This window comes from Molossus molossus, unplaced genomic scaffold, assembly GCF_014108415.1.
Source record: "Molossus molossus isolate mMolMol1 unplaced genomic scaffold, mMolMol1.p scaffold_m16_p_13, whole genome shotgun sequence".
Lineage (NCBI taxonomy): Eukaryota > Metazoa > Chordata > Mammalia > Chiroptera > Molossidae > Molossus > Molossus molossus.
The window spans coordinates 42,587,382-42,605,830 of record NW_023425348.1 but is presented as its reverse complement, the minus strand read 5'-3'; the positions used below and the strand labels follow the sequence as shown (position 1 = coordinate 42,605,830).

Here is an 18,449-nt window from a genome sequence, read left to right as displayed (position 1 = left end):
TCTTTTTAATCCTCACTCAAGGATATGTTTAGAGAGATAAAGGGACACAGAGAGAGAGAAACATTGATGTGACAAACATTGATCAATTACCTCCCTTACACACCAACTGCGATCAAACCCACAACCTAGGTTTGTGCCCTGACAGGGGATCGAACCCGCAATCTTTTGGAGTTTGGGGTGATGTTCTAACTACTGAGTCATCCTGCCATGGCCATTTATATTATTAATATTTTAATTTTAAATCATAAAAACAATATAACCACATTATATATAGGAAACATGGAAAAAGGAAGAGGAAAACATCCATTATTTCACCATTTTAAAACACCCATTTTTGTTTTGCCCAGCCACAATTGGCAGGATATTAAATGTTGTCAGTGGAGAACACAAGAGGAAGGGATTTTTCTTCCTGGTTCTGGTGTGCTGGTGTGCAGTTTGGTGGCTTCACCCATGCCTGGGTCTTGCAGTGTGCAAGTGGCTTTTCCTGCATCTGTCTCATACAATGCTTGAGGCTTCTGCCAGTGCCCAGATCCTGAAGCTTGGTTAGCTTCTCCAGTACCACCTCTTGCAGAGTACTGCAATCACAGCACCTAGTGGGCAGTATCCCTCTCCCTCCATGTGATCAGCTTTCCCTGACACCCAGGGAAAAGTAGATTAAGGATAAAAATCCAAAGAGTGGATTTTCAGTAAATTGTGTCTACACCACAGCAACTTCTCTGCTGTTTGGTGAGCCATGGTCATGCACTATTGAACAAGATCTGGATCTCAGTTCTAGCTGGGACCTCTTTTAGTGTTCTATCTCCATCTTAGAGGTAGTGACTGCTATTCCTATATTCTGTAGTGCTTTCTTTACTTCTTGCTAGCTAATCCCTCGTTACTCCAATTCCCTTTTATAGTTAATGACTCTTTATAGTAATCTTTTTCTGTTCAAATTATTGTCGTTTATCTCTCCTAATTGGATTCCGACTAATACTTTTTAACCAAAAATTTTCAGTCTGTGATCATTTTCTATGCATGTTCAGTAAAATTAAATTAGCTAACAGTTATATATCCCCTATTTACAAAGCAATTTTATATCTATTATTCTTTAAATCAATTTTTTTCTTTTAATCTTCAGCCAAGGATATTTTTCCATTTATCTTCAGATAGAGTGAGAGGGAGGAAGAGAGGGAAGGAGGGAGAGAGAGACAGAGACAGAGAGAGACATTGATGTGAGAGAGACACATCAATTGGTTGCTTCCCACTGGACCCTGACCAGGGCCAGGGACCAAACCACAACTGAGGTATGTGCCCTTGACTGGAATCTAACCTGCAACCCTTTGGTCCGCGGGCTGACGCTCTAACCGCTGAGCCAAACCGGCCAGGGCTAAATCAACTTTTAAAAAAACATTTTATTTTTTCCTTCTTGACTTTATAGACTTAGTTTGACTCTGTAGTCTTTTTTTTTTTCTTTATTAATTTTAGAGAGAAGAAGGGAGAGGGAGAGAGAGAGATAGAAACATCGATGAGAGAGAACATGCCCCCCACTGGGGATTTGGCCCACAACCTGGGCATGTGCCCTGACAGGGAATCAAACTGGCAACCTCTTGGTGCAGGGGTCAATGCTCAACCACTGAGCCACACCAGCCAGGCTGACTCTGTAGTCTTAGCTTCTTGATTTTATAGTCTTTTTGCCTTTGTGGTTAATCCTTTTCACGGCCTATTTAAAAACTCATTGCCATTCCAAGATCATGTTTTCATCTAACAGTTACATTGTTTTACCTTTTACTTTTAGATCTGTAGTACATCTGGAATTTATTTTTGTATAAACAGTATAAGCATGATGTCCAGATTCATTTTTTTCCTGTGTAACTATCCAGTTGGTCCAATACCCTTTATTGAAAATACTATCCTTTATATGACACTGCAGGTCCATGTTTATCATAAATCAGGTAACTAAAAATGTTAGTTTCTTCTTGGAATCTTAACTTCTCTTTGTCTATCCTTGTGACTAGGCCTTGATATCTAATAGTGTAACTACTCCAGTTTTGTTGTTGTCATGGCTCTTCTTGGCCTTTATAATTTTCATATAAAGTATAGAATCAGCTTATCAATTTGTACCCCAAAAAACCTGCTAGGAGTTTTATTCGTTTTGCACATTTTTTGTTAGTTTGTATGTGGGTATGTGACATGTTTTGATGTTATTGTAAATTATATCTGTAGCTGCACAGCTGCAGTTACAGGTTCAAGCTGCAATCTGACTCAGGAGTCAAAAATGTCTTTAATGCTATGTTTACTTAGCTTTATAGAGAAAGACAGTGGTTGTAGCATCTTTATATGACCTGAATGCCCAATAGCTACCCAAATCCCCTGCCTCCAGGTCATTTGAAATGTATTTCTGACTTCCATAGTATTGACATCTCAGCTGAATTTAATATTATGTGCACCTTTGGGCATGTTTCAATTCTTTTATCTCATTCATCAGTGAAGATTTTCATTAGTTTGAATCCTAGGGCTGTCCTGAAGTGATACAATATTCAACATCTTCTACAGGTTTATTTATTTAAGGATATTGAAAACTGTTGTTTGGATATATAACTTTTAATCTGTCTGGCTCTATACACCTTATATTTTAACATTCCACCTAGACAAGCTACTTTGCTATTTACACATTTGGAGTTTCACACTCCACCCAGGCAAATTACTTTGCTATTTGTACAATTTGGAATACACTTTGATATACTTTTTAAAATATTAATAAGGTTGTGGCAGGTGGGGCTGAGTTGGTTGAGTGTCGTCCCATGCACCAAAAAGTCACTGGGTTGATTCCTGGTCAGGGCACGTGCCTGGGTCTCAGGTTTGATCCCCAGTAGAGGGCGCGCAGGAGGCGGCCAATTGATGTTTCTCTCTCATATCCATTTTTCTCTCTCTCTTCTTCTCTCTCTAAAATCAATGAAAACATGTTAAAAAAAATATTAATAAGGACATTTTTTGTGCAAACATTGTGCTAGTGCATTGAGGGGAGGAACATTGCCTGTAAGGACAGATAGACCTGTAATAAAATCTTGGCTCTGCCATTTGCTTATTGTGAGAACTTGGATAAATTATATAATCTTTTAGCCTGATTTTATTGTTTGTATAATGGGGAATAATATTTCTCAAGGTTGTTCTGAAGAGCAAATAAGTTAGCACATGTATAATGTGAGGTCTAGTACTTGGTACTTATTAGGCTGTCAGTAGATTTTAGTTCCGTTCTCCCTTTTCAGGGTCTAGCTCAAATCTTATGACATCTATGAAACTATTCCCAACTATTTTATTCCCTTTCCTAAAAGTTTCTTTAACTTTTTATTTTATTAAAATAATACATTAAAAAGTAGATAAAAATCCAGCTTGTGTTAAGACTTGTAACAAAATCAGAAGCAATGCTTTCCCTCTTTTCTTTCTACCCTTTAATTCTACTCCCCAGAGGCAAAACCTTAAAAAAAAAAAAAAAAAGTCAGCTTTATTGAGGTATAATTGACATACAATAGAATGCACGTATTTAAAGTGTAGAAATTGAATTTTTATATAAGTATACACATGTGAAGCCATTACCACTATCAAGATAGTGAATATATCTATCACCTCCAGGTTTTCTCATGTCCCCTTATAACTCTCCTTTCTCTGTCCCACTGTCTCTTCTATCTGAGCCCTACCCCTGTTTTCTGCCGCTATAGGTTAGTTTGTATTTTCTAGACTTTTATATGAACTGTTTTAATCCATCTGCCAATTCTGAAATCTATGTCAGTTCTGGATTTGTTTCACTTGATTATTTTTCTCATTCTGAGTTGTACTTCTTTCTTTTTGCATGCTTGACGATCTTTGATTGGATGCCAGATATTGTGTTTTTTATCTTTTGGGGTGCTGCAATGAACAAGGGAATGCAGATCTTTGAGATCCTGTTTTTATTTTTTTTGGATGTATACCAAGAGGTGGAATTGCTGGATCAGATTGTAGTTCCATTTTTAATTTTTTAAGGAGCCTTCGTATCGTTTTCCATAGTGACTGTACCCCTTTATATTCCTGTCAACAATGCAGATTCCTTTTTCTTCACATCCTTACCAACATTTGATGTCTCTTACCTTCTTTATGATAGCCACTTTTATTTGAATTTCCCTGATGATTAGTGATATTGAGCATCTTTTCACATACCTTTTGGCCAACTATATGTTGTCTTTGGAAAAATAGCGATTCAGATGCTCTGCCCTCTTTTCATTGGATTGCTTTTTTTTCTTTCTATTAAGTTGGTTATAACACCTTATCAGGTATATAATTTTCAAATATTTTTCTCTCATTCTTTAGGTTGCCTTTCATTTTGTCAGTTGTTTCTTTTACTATGCAAAAGATTTTTAATGTGATATAGTCCCACTTATTTACTTGCTTTTGTTGTTTGTGTTTTTGGTATATCCAAAAACTATTGCCAAGACCAATGTTAAGGAGCTTTTTTCCCCTATATTTTCTTCTAGGAGTTTTACAGTTTCAGGTCTTATGCTTAAGTTAAACCATTTTGAGTTTATGTTTATGAGTATTGTAAGATAGAGGTCCAGTTTAATTTTTCTGCATGTGGTTATTCTATTTTTCCAATACCATTTATTAAAGAGACTATCTTTTCCCCATTGAGTGTTTTTGGCTCCCTTGTCAAACATTAATTGACCATAGATGTGATGGTTTATTTCTGGGCTCTCGATTTTGTTCCAGTGGTGTATGCATCTATTTTTTTGTTTGTTTGTTTTTGCCAGTACCATACTGTTTTGATTACTATGGCTTTGTAGAATAGTTTGAAATCAGGAACTTGAGAAGACTCTAGCTTTGTTCTTCTTTCTCAGGATTTCTTTGGCTTTTCAAGGTCTTTTGTGGCTCCATATAAATTTTAGGATTTTTTTTTTTTTTCTATTTCTATGAAAAATATATTTAGAATTTTGGTAGGTACTTCATTGAATCTCTAGTTGGCTTTGGGTAGTTTGGACAATTTAACAATATTAATTTTTCCAGTCTATGAACATGGGATATCAAAATTTTATAGTTTTCAGTATATGCAGATCTTTCACCTCAGTGAAAGATTAAATGTATTCATATTTTATTGTTTTTGATGATATTGTGAATGGATTGTTTTTTTTATTCCTTTTCAGATGTTTTATACTTATTGTATAGAAACACAGCTGTTTTCTGCATGTTGATTTTGTAACCTACAACTTAACTGAATTAGTTGATTAATTTTAACATTTTTTTTGTTGGAGTCTGTATGTAAGATCCTATAATCTGCAAACAAAGACAGTTTTACTTTCTCCTTTCCTATTTGGATATCTTTTGTTTCTTTTTCTTGCCTGATCGATCTAGCTGGGATTTCCAGTACTATGTTGAATAGGAGTACTGGGATTCAGAATCCTTGGCTTGTTCCTGATGTTAGAGGAAAAGTTTTCAACCCTTCACTCTTAAGTATTATAATGTTGGTTGTGGGTTTGTCATATATGGTCTTTGTTGTGTTAGGTGTGTTTCTTTCATTCCCAATTTGTTGAGAGTTAGTATTGTAAAAGGATATTGTATTTTGTCAGATGCTTTTTCTGCATCTACTGAGATTAATTTTATGTTTTATTATGTTAATGTGTGCATCACATCTATTGATTTAACATATGTTGCACCATCCTTGCATCACAGGGGTGAAATCTTACTTGATCATGATGTTGGTCCTTTTCATAAGTTGTTGAATTTGATTTGTTAACATATTGTTGAGAATTTTTGCAATTACATTTATTGGAGATATCTGCTTGTAATTTTCTTGTAATGTCCTTATCTGGGTTTGGTATCAGGTATTGCTGGCCTTATGAGTTTGGAAGTATTCTCTCATCTTCTGTTTTTTAGTATAGTTTGGAAGTTTTGGTATTAATTCTTTTTTAAATATTTGGTAGAATTTGCCAGTGAAACCATTTGTCCTCAGCTTTTCTGTTTTGAGAGGTTTTGATTACTGATTCAATCTTCTTACTTGTTTTTTGTCTGTTCAGATTTTCTTTTTCTTCCTGATCAATCTTGGTGGGTTGTATATATCTAGGAATTTATCCATTTCTTCTAGGATTTTTGTTGGCATATAATTGTTCATAGTAGTCTTTCATGATCCTTTGTATTTCTATGGTATTAGTTGTAATACTTTTTTATTTCTGATTTTATTTATTTGAGCCCTCTTTATTTTTCTGATTCAGTCTAGCTAAAGGTTTGCTAATTTTGTTTATCTTTTCAAAATCTAGCTCTTAGTTTGAAGAAATGAAATTGATCTACTTCATTTATTTCCACTCTGATCTTTATTTCTTTTCTTCACCTAACTTTGGGCTTAATTTGTTATTTTTCTAGTTCTTCGCAGTGTAAAGTTAGGTTGTCTATTTGAGGTATTTCTTTTTTCTTAATGTAGTTGGTTCTCACTATTAACTTTCCTCTTTAGCTGCATCCTGTGAGTTTTAGTATGTTTTGTTTTCATTTGCATTTGTTTCAAAATATTTCTTTATTTACCTTTTGACTTCTTTGCCCCATTGGTTGTTCGGGTGTATGATGTTTAATTTCCACACATTTTTGAATTTCTAGATTTCCTCCTATTACTGATTTCTAGTTTTATATCATTGTAATTAGACAAGATACTTTGTATGATTTCAGTTTTCTTAAATTTGCTAAGACTTTTTTTGTGATCTATCATATGATTTATCCTGGAGAATGTTTAATATGTGCTTGATGAGAATGTGTACTCTGCTGCTTTTGGATGGACTATTTTGTATATGTCTGTTATTTTCATTTGGTCTCAGGTGTAGTTGAAGTCCAGCTTTTCTGTATAGGAGTTCCCCTTTTTTTCATGGTTTTGCTTTCCATAGTTTCAGAACTGCAATGAAGTGTAGTCTGAAAATATTAATGGAAAATTCCAGAAATAAACAGTTCATAAGTTATCATTTAAATGCTGTTCTTCTCTGTTCTGTTCTGTGAATCATCCCTTTGTTCATTGTATCTGTGCTGTATATGCTCTCATCCATCAATCATTTAGTAGCCATTTCAGTTATCAGATTGACTGTTGTGGTATTGCAGTGCTTATGTTCAAGTAACCCTTTACTTAATAGTGGCTCCAAAGCACAAGAGTATTGGTGCTAGCAATTTGGATATGCCAAAGAGAAGCTGTAAATTTTATCATAGTTATGTATGTATAGGAAAAAATATAGTATATGGTTCAATACTATGTGTGGTTTCAGGGGGTCTTCTACATTGATTTTCTGTCTGGATGATCTATCATTTGTTGAAAGTGGGTTATTACAGTCTCCTCCTATTATTGTATTGTTGTCTCTTTTCTCCTTATAGGTACATGTATATTTGCAATTGTTATGGTCTCTTGATGAATTAACCCTTAATTATTATATAATGATCTTCTTTGTCTCTTGTTACAGTTTTTGGCTTAAAATCTATTTGTCTAGTAAAAGAGTAGCTACCCTTGCTCTCTTTTGGTTTTCACTTGCATGGAATATCTTTTTTCATCATTTCACTTTGAGCCTATGTGTATCCTTAAAGCTGATGTGAATCTCTTGAAGAATTTAATCCATTTATATTTAGAGTAATATTACTAGCCTCCTGTGGACTACTAATACCTTTCTGGCTGTTTTGTAGTTCTTTAGTCCCTTTCTTCCTTTTCTGCTGCCTTCCTTAGTGAATTGATGATTTTCTGTAGTGGTATGCTTTGCTTCCTTTCTCTTAATTTTTTGTGTATCTCCTAGGTTTTTGCTTTGTGGTTGCCATGAGGCTTAAACAGTCTCTTTTATGCTAATAACTTCTCATACTAAAACTACCCTTTACTCTCCCCTTTTAGGTTTTTGATATCATAATATACCTTTTTAAATTTTTTTTATTTTTTGGTACATGCCTCTAGTAGGAACCGAACCTGGAACTCTCTGGTCTGCAGGCCAACGCTCCAACTGCTGAGCCAAACTAGCCACGGCATCATAAATACCTTTTTAAAAATTATATATTCACTAACAAATTATTATAGCTCTGGTTATTTTCAATACTTTTTTTTTATCCTCACCCGAGGACATTTTTCCATTTTTTGTACAGATAGAGTGGGAGGGAGAAAGAGGAAGAGAGAGAAACATCGACGTGAAAGGGACACATCGAGTGGCTGCCACCTGCACGACCAACCAGGGCCGGGGACAAACTGCAACCGAGGTACACGCCCTTAGCGGGAACCGAACCCGGGTCTCTCCAGACCGCAGGCCGATGCTCTAACCGCTGAGCCAAACCAGCCAGGGCTCAATACTATTTTTTTTGCCATTATACTGGAGTGATTACAACATCATCATATTATAGTATTAGAGTGTTCTGAATTTGACTATATATTTACCTTTACCAGTGTGTTGTATATTTTTGTTACTTGGTAGCATTCTTTCAAATCAGCTTGAAGATCCTTGTTTATGTCTTTATAGCTATACATTTTCCCTTTAGCACTGCTTTTGTTGCATTCCATTAATGTTGTCATTGTGTATTCATTTAAATTCATCTGTACGTATTTTCTAATTTTCCTTGTGATTTTTTTTTCTTTGATCCATTGGTTGTTTAAAAAAATGTGTTGTTGCCCTGACCAGTTTGGCTCCATGGTTAGAGCATTGGCCCACGGACCAGAGAGTCCTGGGTTCGGGTCCCAGTAAGGGCACGTGCCTCGGTTGCAGTTTGTCCCCGGCCCTGGTTGGGGTCCTGTGGGTGGCAGCCAGTCGATGTGTCTCTCACATCGATGTTTCTCTCTCTTTCTTCCTCCCTCTCTCCCTCCCACTCTTTCTGAAGATGAATGCAAAAATATCTTCAGGTGAGGATTTAAAAAAAAAAAAAATGTGTTGTTGCCTGGCCAGTGTGGCTCAGTGGCTGAGCATTGACCCATGCACCAAGAGGTCGCCAGTTCGATTTCCAGTCAGGGCACATGCTGGGGTTGTAGGCCAAGTCCCCAGTGGGGGGCATGCAGGAGGCAGCCAATTGATGTTTCTCTCTCTTTCCCTCTCTCCCTCTCTCCCTCTCTTCCCCCTCCCCCTCTCTCCCTGTCCCCCTCTCTCCCTTTCTCCCTCTCCTTCCTCTCTAAAATCAATAAAGAAAATAAATTTTTTAAAAATGTGTTTTTTCGCCTGGCTGGTGTGGCTCAATGAACTGAGGGACTGGGAGGTCCCGATTCGATTTCGGGTCAGGGCACATGCCTGGGTTGCAGGCTCAATTCTTAGTGGAGGGGTGTGCAGGAGGCAGCTTATGAATGTATCTCTCACATCGATGTTTCTATCTCTCTCTCCCTTCCTCTCTCTTTAAAAAAATAAATAAAAACATATTTTAGCCCATCCAATGTGGCTTAGCAGTTGAACATATACCTGTGCACCAAGAGGTTGCTGGTTCCATTCCCAGCTGGTTCCATGCCCAGGTTGTGGGCCATCCTCAGTGTGGGGCATGCAGGAGGTAGCCAACCGATGTTTCTATCTCTCTCTCTCCCTCTCCCTTCCCCTCTGTCTCAAATCAATAAAGAAAACAAAATTAAAAACAAAACAAAACAAAAAAACGTTTAAAAAATGTGGTTTCATTTTCCTAAGTTTGTCAAAGTTTCCAGTTTTCCTTCTGTTACTTCTTTCTAACTTCATTTTATTGTGGTTGGAGGACATACTTTATATGATATCTGTCTTTTTAAGTCTATTGAGACTTAATTTATGGCCTAATATATGGTCTATCCTGGAAAATGTTCCATGTGGACTTGAGAAGATTGTATATGCTGCTGTTGTAGGTTAAAGTGTTCTGTTAATTGATATTTGTCTTAACATTAGCTCCAGTATTGAAAATCATTTAATTGAAATTGTGAAAATATTGTGCCACTTTACTCAGAATCAATTTATAAAATAATTTAGCTATTTCTTTCCCAGTTTTACTATTTATTTCTGCTATTTAGTTTGTTTGTTTGTTTGCTTATTTCATTGCTATTTGTATTTGAGCTCTGTTTTTGTAAAGGCAAAAACAAAGATTAGATTAAGATTCATTGCCTTTCATGTTTTACTAGAAACATAGAAACTAGAAACTAAAACATTACCACACAAATGAAATTTAAAAAATAAATGCAAAATGCAAATCCTGATTTTTTTGCTATTTGATTCAGTAGACAAAATTAACTCAATCCTGTATTTTATCTTGCCTTACTGTATACATGGATCATCCTTTCCATGGTATTGGTGTAGGCTACCTTCTCCAATTCATTTTCTGCTGTATCTTTGAGGTTTTTTTCTGAGATACTTTTTTTTTTTACCTTTAGAATTTTTTTCAGTGGTCATTCATGTCGGCAATACTTAGTTTCATTTGTCTGAAGGTATCTTTATTTTATTTGAATTCTTGTAAGAAATTTTTGTAGAGTAGAGATTTTTCTTGTAGCACCTTATAAATATCATTCCATCATCTTTCTGAGAAATGATCCATTTAATTTTTGTTAAGGGCCAAATGCATATATCTTTATTTAAAGTAGTATTGATTAACCTGATTATCTTCTCATGTTTTTCTCCTATAGGGAATACAGTGAGTAACCTGATTATGATTATACCTCCAATTTTTGGTGCAATCCAAAGTATTAGAGATGGACTGGAAAAGCGGTACATTGCTTCTTATTTAGCACTCACAGGTATGTATACCACTTCATGTAAAAATGATTAGCAATATTCAGGCTGTTTTTCTCATTTATTCTTAATATTGGTTCTCAATTTTTTGTGTTTGTTTCACAACTGAAACTTTTGAATTACAACTTTGTGAACCTTGCCAGTAAATGAATGCATTTTTTAAAATCACAAAATATTTCAAACATACAGAAAAGAATAGAGATAATATAACAAATACACCCATGTTTCTTATCATTGAGCTTTGTCAGATCTTAGCACTTTGCATTATTTGTTTCAGATCTTACCTTTTCTTTTTTAATGTAAAAACTACAAACTCTAGATAAAAATTGAAGCTTCCTTTGTTTTCCTACCTGATTTCATTCCTCTCAGTCTCCTAGCTCAACCTCCCAGAGTTAATTAACCTCTATGCTAGATTTGATTATCATTTTCTACATCTTTGTATTTATACTACATATGCATATATTATTAAAAGTATATATAGTGTGGTTTGCATATTTTATTTATTTATTCATCCTCACCTGAGGATATTTCTCCACTGATTTTTTTTTTAAGATAGAGTGGAATCCGTGGGGCATGGGGGGAGAAACATCAATGGGATAGAGACACATCAATGGATTGCCTCCCACACAACCCTGACTGGGGTTGGGGATTGAACCTGCAACCCATTGGTCCTTGTGCTGACGCTCTAACCACTGACCCAAATTGGCCAGTTCTGGTTTGCATATTTCTAGACTTTTTGTGAAGGACACTGTATTGTATCTAACCATCTGCAACTTCCTTCTATTCCTCTACTTTCTGTGAGGCAGGAACTCTGTCTTAGTTGTATCCCTGTTATTTGGCAATTTAGTGGTCCTCAATAAATATTGGTTAGATGGATGAATGAACTTTACAAGAGCCCAAGATGGGAAAATCACTCTTTGTCACATTATTACATTATCATCATAAAGACAAAAATTGCAAAGAACGTGGATTCTAGTTTGTTTCTTTTATATAACTTTCTAAATTAAACACAATTCTTTTGTTTTAGTCCAGGGTAGATGTTATTTATATATGAGCATAAAGGACTTCTAATTACCACAAAACTGTAAGCTATAGTGTATCGTATCAGATTCTACCATAACTAGATTAGTAATGGATATGAGAGACTTTGATTTCTGAATCCGTTTGTCTATGCATGGTGTTTTAAGAAAGTTAGCTGATTTTTCTTCAAAAGGAAGACTTGTCCACAAACTTAGCCCTTTGCTTTATTTCCTGGGGTGTGTTAAAAATCTTTATAAGCCCTGGCCAGTTTGGCTCAGCGGTTAGAGCGTCAGCCTGCGGTCCGGAGAGACCCGGGTTCGGTTCCCGCTAAGGGCACGTACTTTGGTTGCAGTTTGTCCCCGGCCTTGGTTGGTCGTGCGGGTGGCAGCCACTCGATGTGTCCCTTCGCGTCGATGTTTCTCTCTCTCTCTCTCCCTTCCTCTCCCTCCCTCCCACTCTATCTGTACAAAAAAATGAAAAAAATATCCTCGGGTGAGGATTAAAAAAAAAAAAAGATCTTTATAAAATACCAACAATCACAATCAGTAATATCAATAGGAATAAAAAGATCATAGGGATTTCCAGGTTGCCTTAGGGTAATGGTGGCCTCCTGCGTTAGAATTTGTCTGCTCATTTCCCTAGAAAACCATACAAGTTAAGAAATAATGTAAATTAAAAACAAACTGTATAAGTAAAATCATACTCAACCCACACTTCCACCCTTAGTAGGAGAAAAAGAATACTATGAACTTCAAATTGTTTTTGAGTAAGAAATAAACAACACATATCAACAGAACTTGGGGAGGTTTGAGAAACTATGTGGAAAAGAAGAGAGAGGAGTTGAGGGCCTAAATATGACAAAAATATGAATAGGAAAAGAATGCTTCACGATAAATACAGTAGATCACAGTACTGGCTAATTGTAAAGGACTTGGAAGTATGTGAGGCATATGGTGGCAGTTTGGGAAATGTATCCTTCCTGGGAAAGAGATAAATAGAAAGGGAGAGGTACTATTATGGTAGATATAGTTCTTAAACCATGGTTCGTTGGAGCTTATAGTTTAGTTGGGGAGACAGATATTAATCAAATAATTTTATAATTGAATATGTACTAACAGTTGTGGTGTGATAAAGAAAAGGTACCAGATACAATGAGGAAGAATTAGGGAAGTTAAGAGTTAAAAACATTACTTTTTCATATTTTTTCCATCCTGTGTCCCTGAGCAATTGTCAGTTTTTCCAGTAAGTCTGATTGCAGTTTAATTTACCACCCCAGTTATAGCTGCTTTGAAACCATCCAGTCCCTTTGTCTAATATCTTTCTCTTCCTTTTGTTTATTTTTCTACTATATTATATCCCAGACATATACATTTTATGAATGGTACAGATACTAATAACAGACAGCAGAAGAATCGAAGATATTTTCTCTGATTATTTTTCTAATAGTTTTCTTAGTAAAACTTGCTATTAAATTGAAGGGAGAATAAAAACCTAATATTTTTAAGTAAACATTTTAAACGAGCAAAATTATTACTGCTTATATATATAGAAAAATGATGAAGAATTCAAATGAGTTGAACGTTCCTTGATCCATAATAAAACTAGGATAGACAAGTTATTTGGAGCTAAATTCTGCCTGCCTGGTTAAAAAAAACACAAATATTCAGCCAAGTAAATTTAAAGATCTTATTGGCTTTACTGAACAATTCATGAATCAGGCAAAATCTCATCTAGTAAATAGAGGAGCTGCACAAAATGGAAGGCTTTTATAAGCAGTATGGCCCTGACTGGTTTGGCTCAGCGGTTAGAGTGTCGGCCCACGGACCAGAGAGTCCTGGGTTCAGTTCCTGCTAAGGGCACGTGCCTCGGTTGCAGTTTGTCCCTGGTCTCAGAGTTGTATGGGTGGCAACCACTCAATGTGTCCCTTTCATATCAATGTTTCTCTCTCTCTTCCTCCTTCTCTCCCTCCAACTGTATCTGAAGATAAATGCAAAAATGTCCTCAGGTGAGGATTAAAAAAAAACAAAACAAAGCCTCGCTGGTGTGGCTCAGTGGTTGAGCATTGACCCATGCACCAAGAGGTCACTGGTTCGATTCTCGGTAAGGGCACCTGCCCAGATTGTGGGCCAAATCCCCGGTGAGGGGCATATAGGAGGAAGCCAATTGATGTTCTCTCTCATCAATGTTTCTGTCTCTCTCTCTCTCCCTTCCTCTCTCTCTAAAATCAATAAAGAAGAAATTTTATAGGCAGAAATGGTGGTGGGGAGGACAAGAAAGTTAAAAGTGGATTATTTCAGGCACGGTCACTTTTCCTTAGGGGCTGGCAGGGGGTCTTATGAGGCAGATTACCTCAGTAGTGCTGACCAGGAAATTCCAGACGGATAGGTTTAAAATTGCACTCTTGGGAGAAGCTGAAATTGCATTTAGGTTAGGTAGTAAGTCTTGGAGGGGCTTTTAGCACAAGTGACTCTATTGTGGGTCTTTTGTTTCTTTTTAATATTATTTAGTGTTTGCCTTTAGAACTCTTAGAATTTTGTAAGTCTCATGTGATACTGGTCTAGTCCTTAGTTTTTATGAGGCCATGAAATTTGTTGTTAACATTGTTGGAGTTTGAAGAGACAACGGTAATTATCATTCATAGAGCATTTATTATATGCCAGGCTTTGTGGAAAGTACATTAATATTTATTATGTCATTTAAAATGTCCTTTAAGATCTTCACAACCTGTGAGGAACTCTTTAATCTCACTTTATAATCATAGTATTTGAGAAGTAACTTGACCAAGATCACACAACTAGTAAATGGTGGAGCCATACCTTGAACCTGGATCTATATGCTTTTATAGTCATGCACCACATAACAACGTTTCGTACGACGGGGGTCCTATAAAATTATAATGGAATTGGCCCAGCCAATGTGGCTCTGTGGTTGTGTATAGACCCAGGGACCAAGGGGTCGCTGGTTTGATTCCCGGTCAGGGCACATGTGCAGGTTGCAGGCTCAATCCCCAGTGGGGGATGTGCAGGCGGCAGCTAATTGATGTGTTTCTGTCATTGATGTTTCTATTTCTCTCTCTACCTCTCCCTTCCTCTCTCTCTCAAAATCAATAAAAATATATTTAAAAAAGAGATTATGATGGAATTGAAAAATTCCCATTGCCTAGGTCTAGTAACATTGTAACCATTATAATGTCATAGTGCAATGCCTTGCTCACATATTTGTGTTGATGCTGTTATAAAACAAAACTGTGTGCTGCTAGTTGTATAATAATAGCACACACAACTGTGTAATACTTGATAATGATAATAAATGACTATGTTAGTGGTTTATGTATTTACTATACTATACTTTTAATGGTTATTTTAAAGTGTACTCTTACTTAAAGAAAAGTTTGCTATAGCCCTGGCCAGTATGTTTTAGCGGTTTGAGTGTCACCCCCAGACCAAAGGTTCTTGGGTTCAAGTTCTGGTCAAGGGCACGTACCAGGGTTGCAGGTTTGATTCCCCCTCCCCCCCCCCCCGACAGCCAATCGGGGTCATGCAGTAAGAAACCTATTGATGTGTCTCTCTCTTTCCCTCCCCCTTCCTCCTTCCCATTCTATCTAAAAATTAATGGAGCCCTGGCCGGTTTGGCTCAGCGGTTAGAGAGACCGCTTGCGGTCCTGAGAGACCCGGGTTCGGTTCCCGCTAAGGGCGCGTACCTCGGTTGCAGTTTGTCCCCGGCCCTGGTCGGTTGTGCGGGTGGCAGCCACTCGATGTGTTCCTTTCACATCGATGTTTCTCTCTCTCTCTCTCTGTTCCTCTCTCTCCCTCCCACTCTACCTGAACAAAAAATGGAAAAATGTCCTCTGGTGAGGAAAAAAAAAAAAAAATTAATGGAAAAATATCCTCGGGTGAGGTTCAACAACAAAAAGTTGGCTGTAAATAGTATGCTGTATTACACTGGCAGCAGCCTCATCTGTGTTTACTATTTCTCTTGACTGCATCATTTTCTCTTGTGATTGATTTAATTTCGTGTTGTTTTGTTTATCATGGCCCCTAACCATACAAAATCCACTGCTGCCCTGACTGTTTTGGCTCAGTGGTTAGAGTGTTGGCCTGTGGACCAAGGAGTCCCAGTTTCAGTTCCAGCCAAGGGCATGCACCTCAGTTGTGGTTAGTTCCTGGCTCCAGTTGGGGTTGTGCGGGTGGCAGCCAATAGATGTGTCTCTCTCACATCAATGTTTCTCTCTCTCTCTCTCTCTCTCTCTCTCTCTCTCTCTCCTTCCTTCCCACTCTGTCTGAAGATACGTGTAAAAATGTCCTTGGGTGAGGATTAAAAAAAAAAAAATTAAAACAACAACAACAAAAACAAAATCCACTGCTAATGTTGCCAATAAGAGGCTGTATCAAGGATTAACCCACCATCAAAAATCTACTAGACTTAATAAATGAATTTGGCAAAGTAGCAGGATACAAAATTAACGTCAAGAAATTGATGGTATTCTTATACACCAATGATGAACTCACAGAAAGAGAAACTTAAAAAACAATCCCATTTACCATCGTGGCAAAAAAATTAAGATACCTAGGAATAAATTAAACCAAAGAAGTAAAGGACCTATTTGCAAAAAAACTACAGGACATTGAAAAAAGAAATAGAGGAAGATATAAAAAAGTAGAAGCACATACCTTGTTCATGGATTGGAAGAATTAACATCATTAAAATGTCCATATTACCCAAAGCAATCTATAGATTCAATGCAATCCCCATCAAAACACCAATGACATATTTCACAGAACTAGAACACATACTTCAACAGTTCATATGGAACCAAAAAAGACCCCGAATAGCCACAGCAATTTGAAAAAGAGGGACAAAGTACGTGGGATCACAATACCAGATGTCAGGTTATATTACAAAGCAACTGTAATCAAAACAGCCTGGTACTGGCACAAGAACAGGCATATAGACCAGTGGAACAGAATAGAAAACCCAGAAATGGACCCAAGGCAATATGCTTAATTAATATTTGACAAAGGTGGCAAGAGCATACAGTGGAGTAAAGACAGCCTCTTTAATAAATGGTGTTGGGAAAATTGGACAGCTACATGCAAAAAAATGAAACTAGACCATCAACTTACACCATACACAAAAATAAACTCAAAATGGGTAAAAATCTTAAATGTGACCCGTGAATCCATAAAAATTCTAGAAGAAAATGTAGGCAACAAAATTTCGGATATAGCAGAATTTTCACTGATACATCACCTAAGGCGACAGAAACAAAGAAGAAAATGAACACATGGGACTACATCAAACTCAAAAGCTTCTGCACAGCAAAAGAAACAACCATCAAAATGGAAAGGCAACCCACTGTATGGGAGAACATCATTGCCAATGATACATCAGATAAGGGGTTAATTTCCAAAATATATAGAGTACTCATACAACTCAACAAAAGGAAAACAAAGAACCCAATTTAAAAATGGGCAGAGGAGGTGAATAGACACCTCTCCAAACAGGACATACAAATGGCCAAGAGACATATGAAGAAATGCTCAACATCGCTAATTATCAGAGAGATGCAAATTAAAACAACAATGAGGTATCACCTCACGCCTGTCAGAATGGCTGCCATCAAGAAATCATCAAACAAGTGTTGGCGAGGGTGTGTAGAAAAGGGGACTCTAGTGCACTGCTGGTGGGACTGCAGACTGGTTCAGCAGCCACTGTGGAAAACAATATGGTGTTACCTCAAAAAATTAAAAATTGAACTTCCATTTGACCCAGTGATCCCGCTTCTAGGAATATACCCTAAGAAGCCTGAAACACCAGTCAGAAAGAATATATGTACTCCCATGTTCATAGCACTATTTACAATAGCTAAGATCTGGAAACAGCCCAAATGTCTATCAGTAGATGAATGGATAAAATAGCGGTAGTACATATACACAATGAAGTACTATGCAGCTGTAAGAAAGAAAGATCTTTTATCCTTTGAGACGACATGGAGGGATCTGGAAAGTATTATTCTAAGCGAAACAAGCCAAGCAGAAAAACGCAAACACCACATGATCTCACTTATATATGGAATATAATGAACATAACAGTCTGAGGAATAGGGTAGACCCAGAAACACGGAAGTAGGGAACAGACTGACAACCCTCAGAAGAGGGGGTGGTGGGGGAAGGGAAGAGATAAACCACAGAACTTATGTGCATGTATGCATAACCAATGGACATGGACAACTAAGCCAGGGATGGGGCGGGGGAATGGGGAGGATGGTGTCAATGGGGTTAAAAAGGAGAAACATCTGTAACAAAAAAAAAAAAAAAGATTAACCTGGAACCAAAATTAAAGTGATTGAGGACTATGAAGGTGGAAAATCAGTGATGGTTGTTTCTCGCCAGTTCGACATGTCCCATTCCACAACAGCTACCATCTTAGAACAAAGTGAGAGAAGCTGTTAAAGGATCTGCTTTATTGAAGGCAATGAGACTACCAAAAATTTGAGAGGGCCAATATCAGACATGGAGAAAGCTCTAATAGCCTGCATTAAAGAACAAATATAGAAGCATGTCCCTCTCCACAACATGATGATCACAGCCAAAGTAAAAAGTTTGTTTGTGATGTTTAAAGAAAAGGCAGGACCAGACTATGATGTTGAATTTACTACTAGCTTTGGAGATTAAACAATTCAAGAATCATTATATATTACATAATGTGAAAGTAAGTGGTGAGTCTGCAAGTGCTGATGTAAAGGGAGCTGAAGAATTTTTAGAAACTCTA

General features: G+C 36.9%; 1 protein-coding gene across 2 annotated transcripts in view; it reads left to right on the top strand.

Moving 5' to 3' along the window:
- Positions 1–18,449, top strand: part of EMSY (EMSY transcriptional repressor, BRCA2 interacting) — a 546,562-nt gene that overhangs the window by 439,305 nt on the left and 88,808 nt on the right. For both annotated transcript variants that reach the window (XM_036258225.1, XM_036258224.1), the window contains exon 2: positions 10,553–10,663. Coding sequence is in view for 1 of the 2 variants with exons in the window: in XM_036258224.1 (XP_036114117.1) it covers positions 10,553–10,663 (111 nt within the window). In the remaining variant the exon portion in view is untranslated. The remainder of the gene's footprint in view (positions 1–10,552; positions 10,664–18,449) is intronic.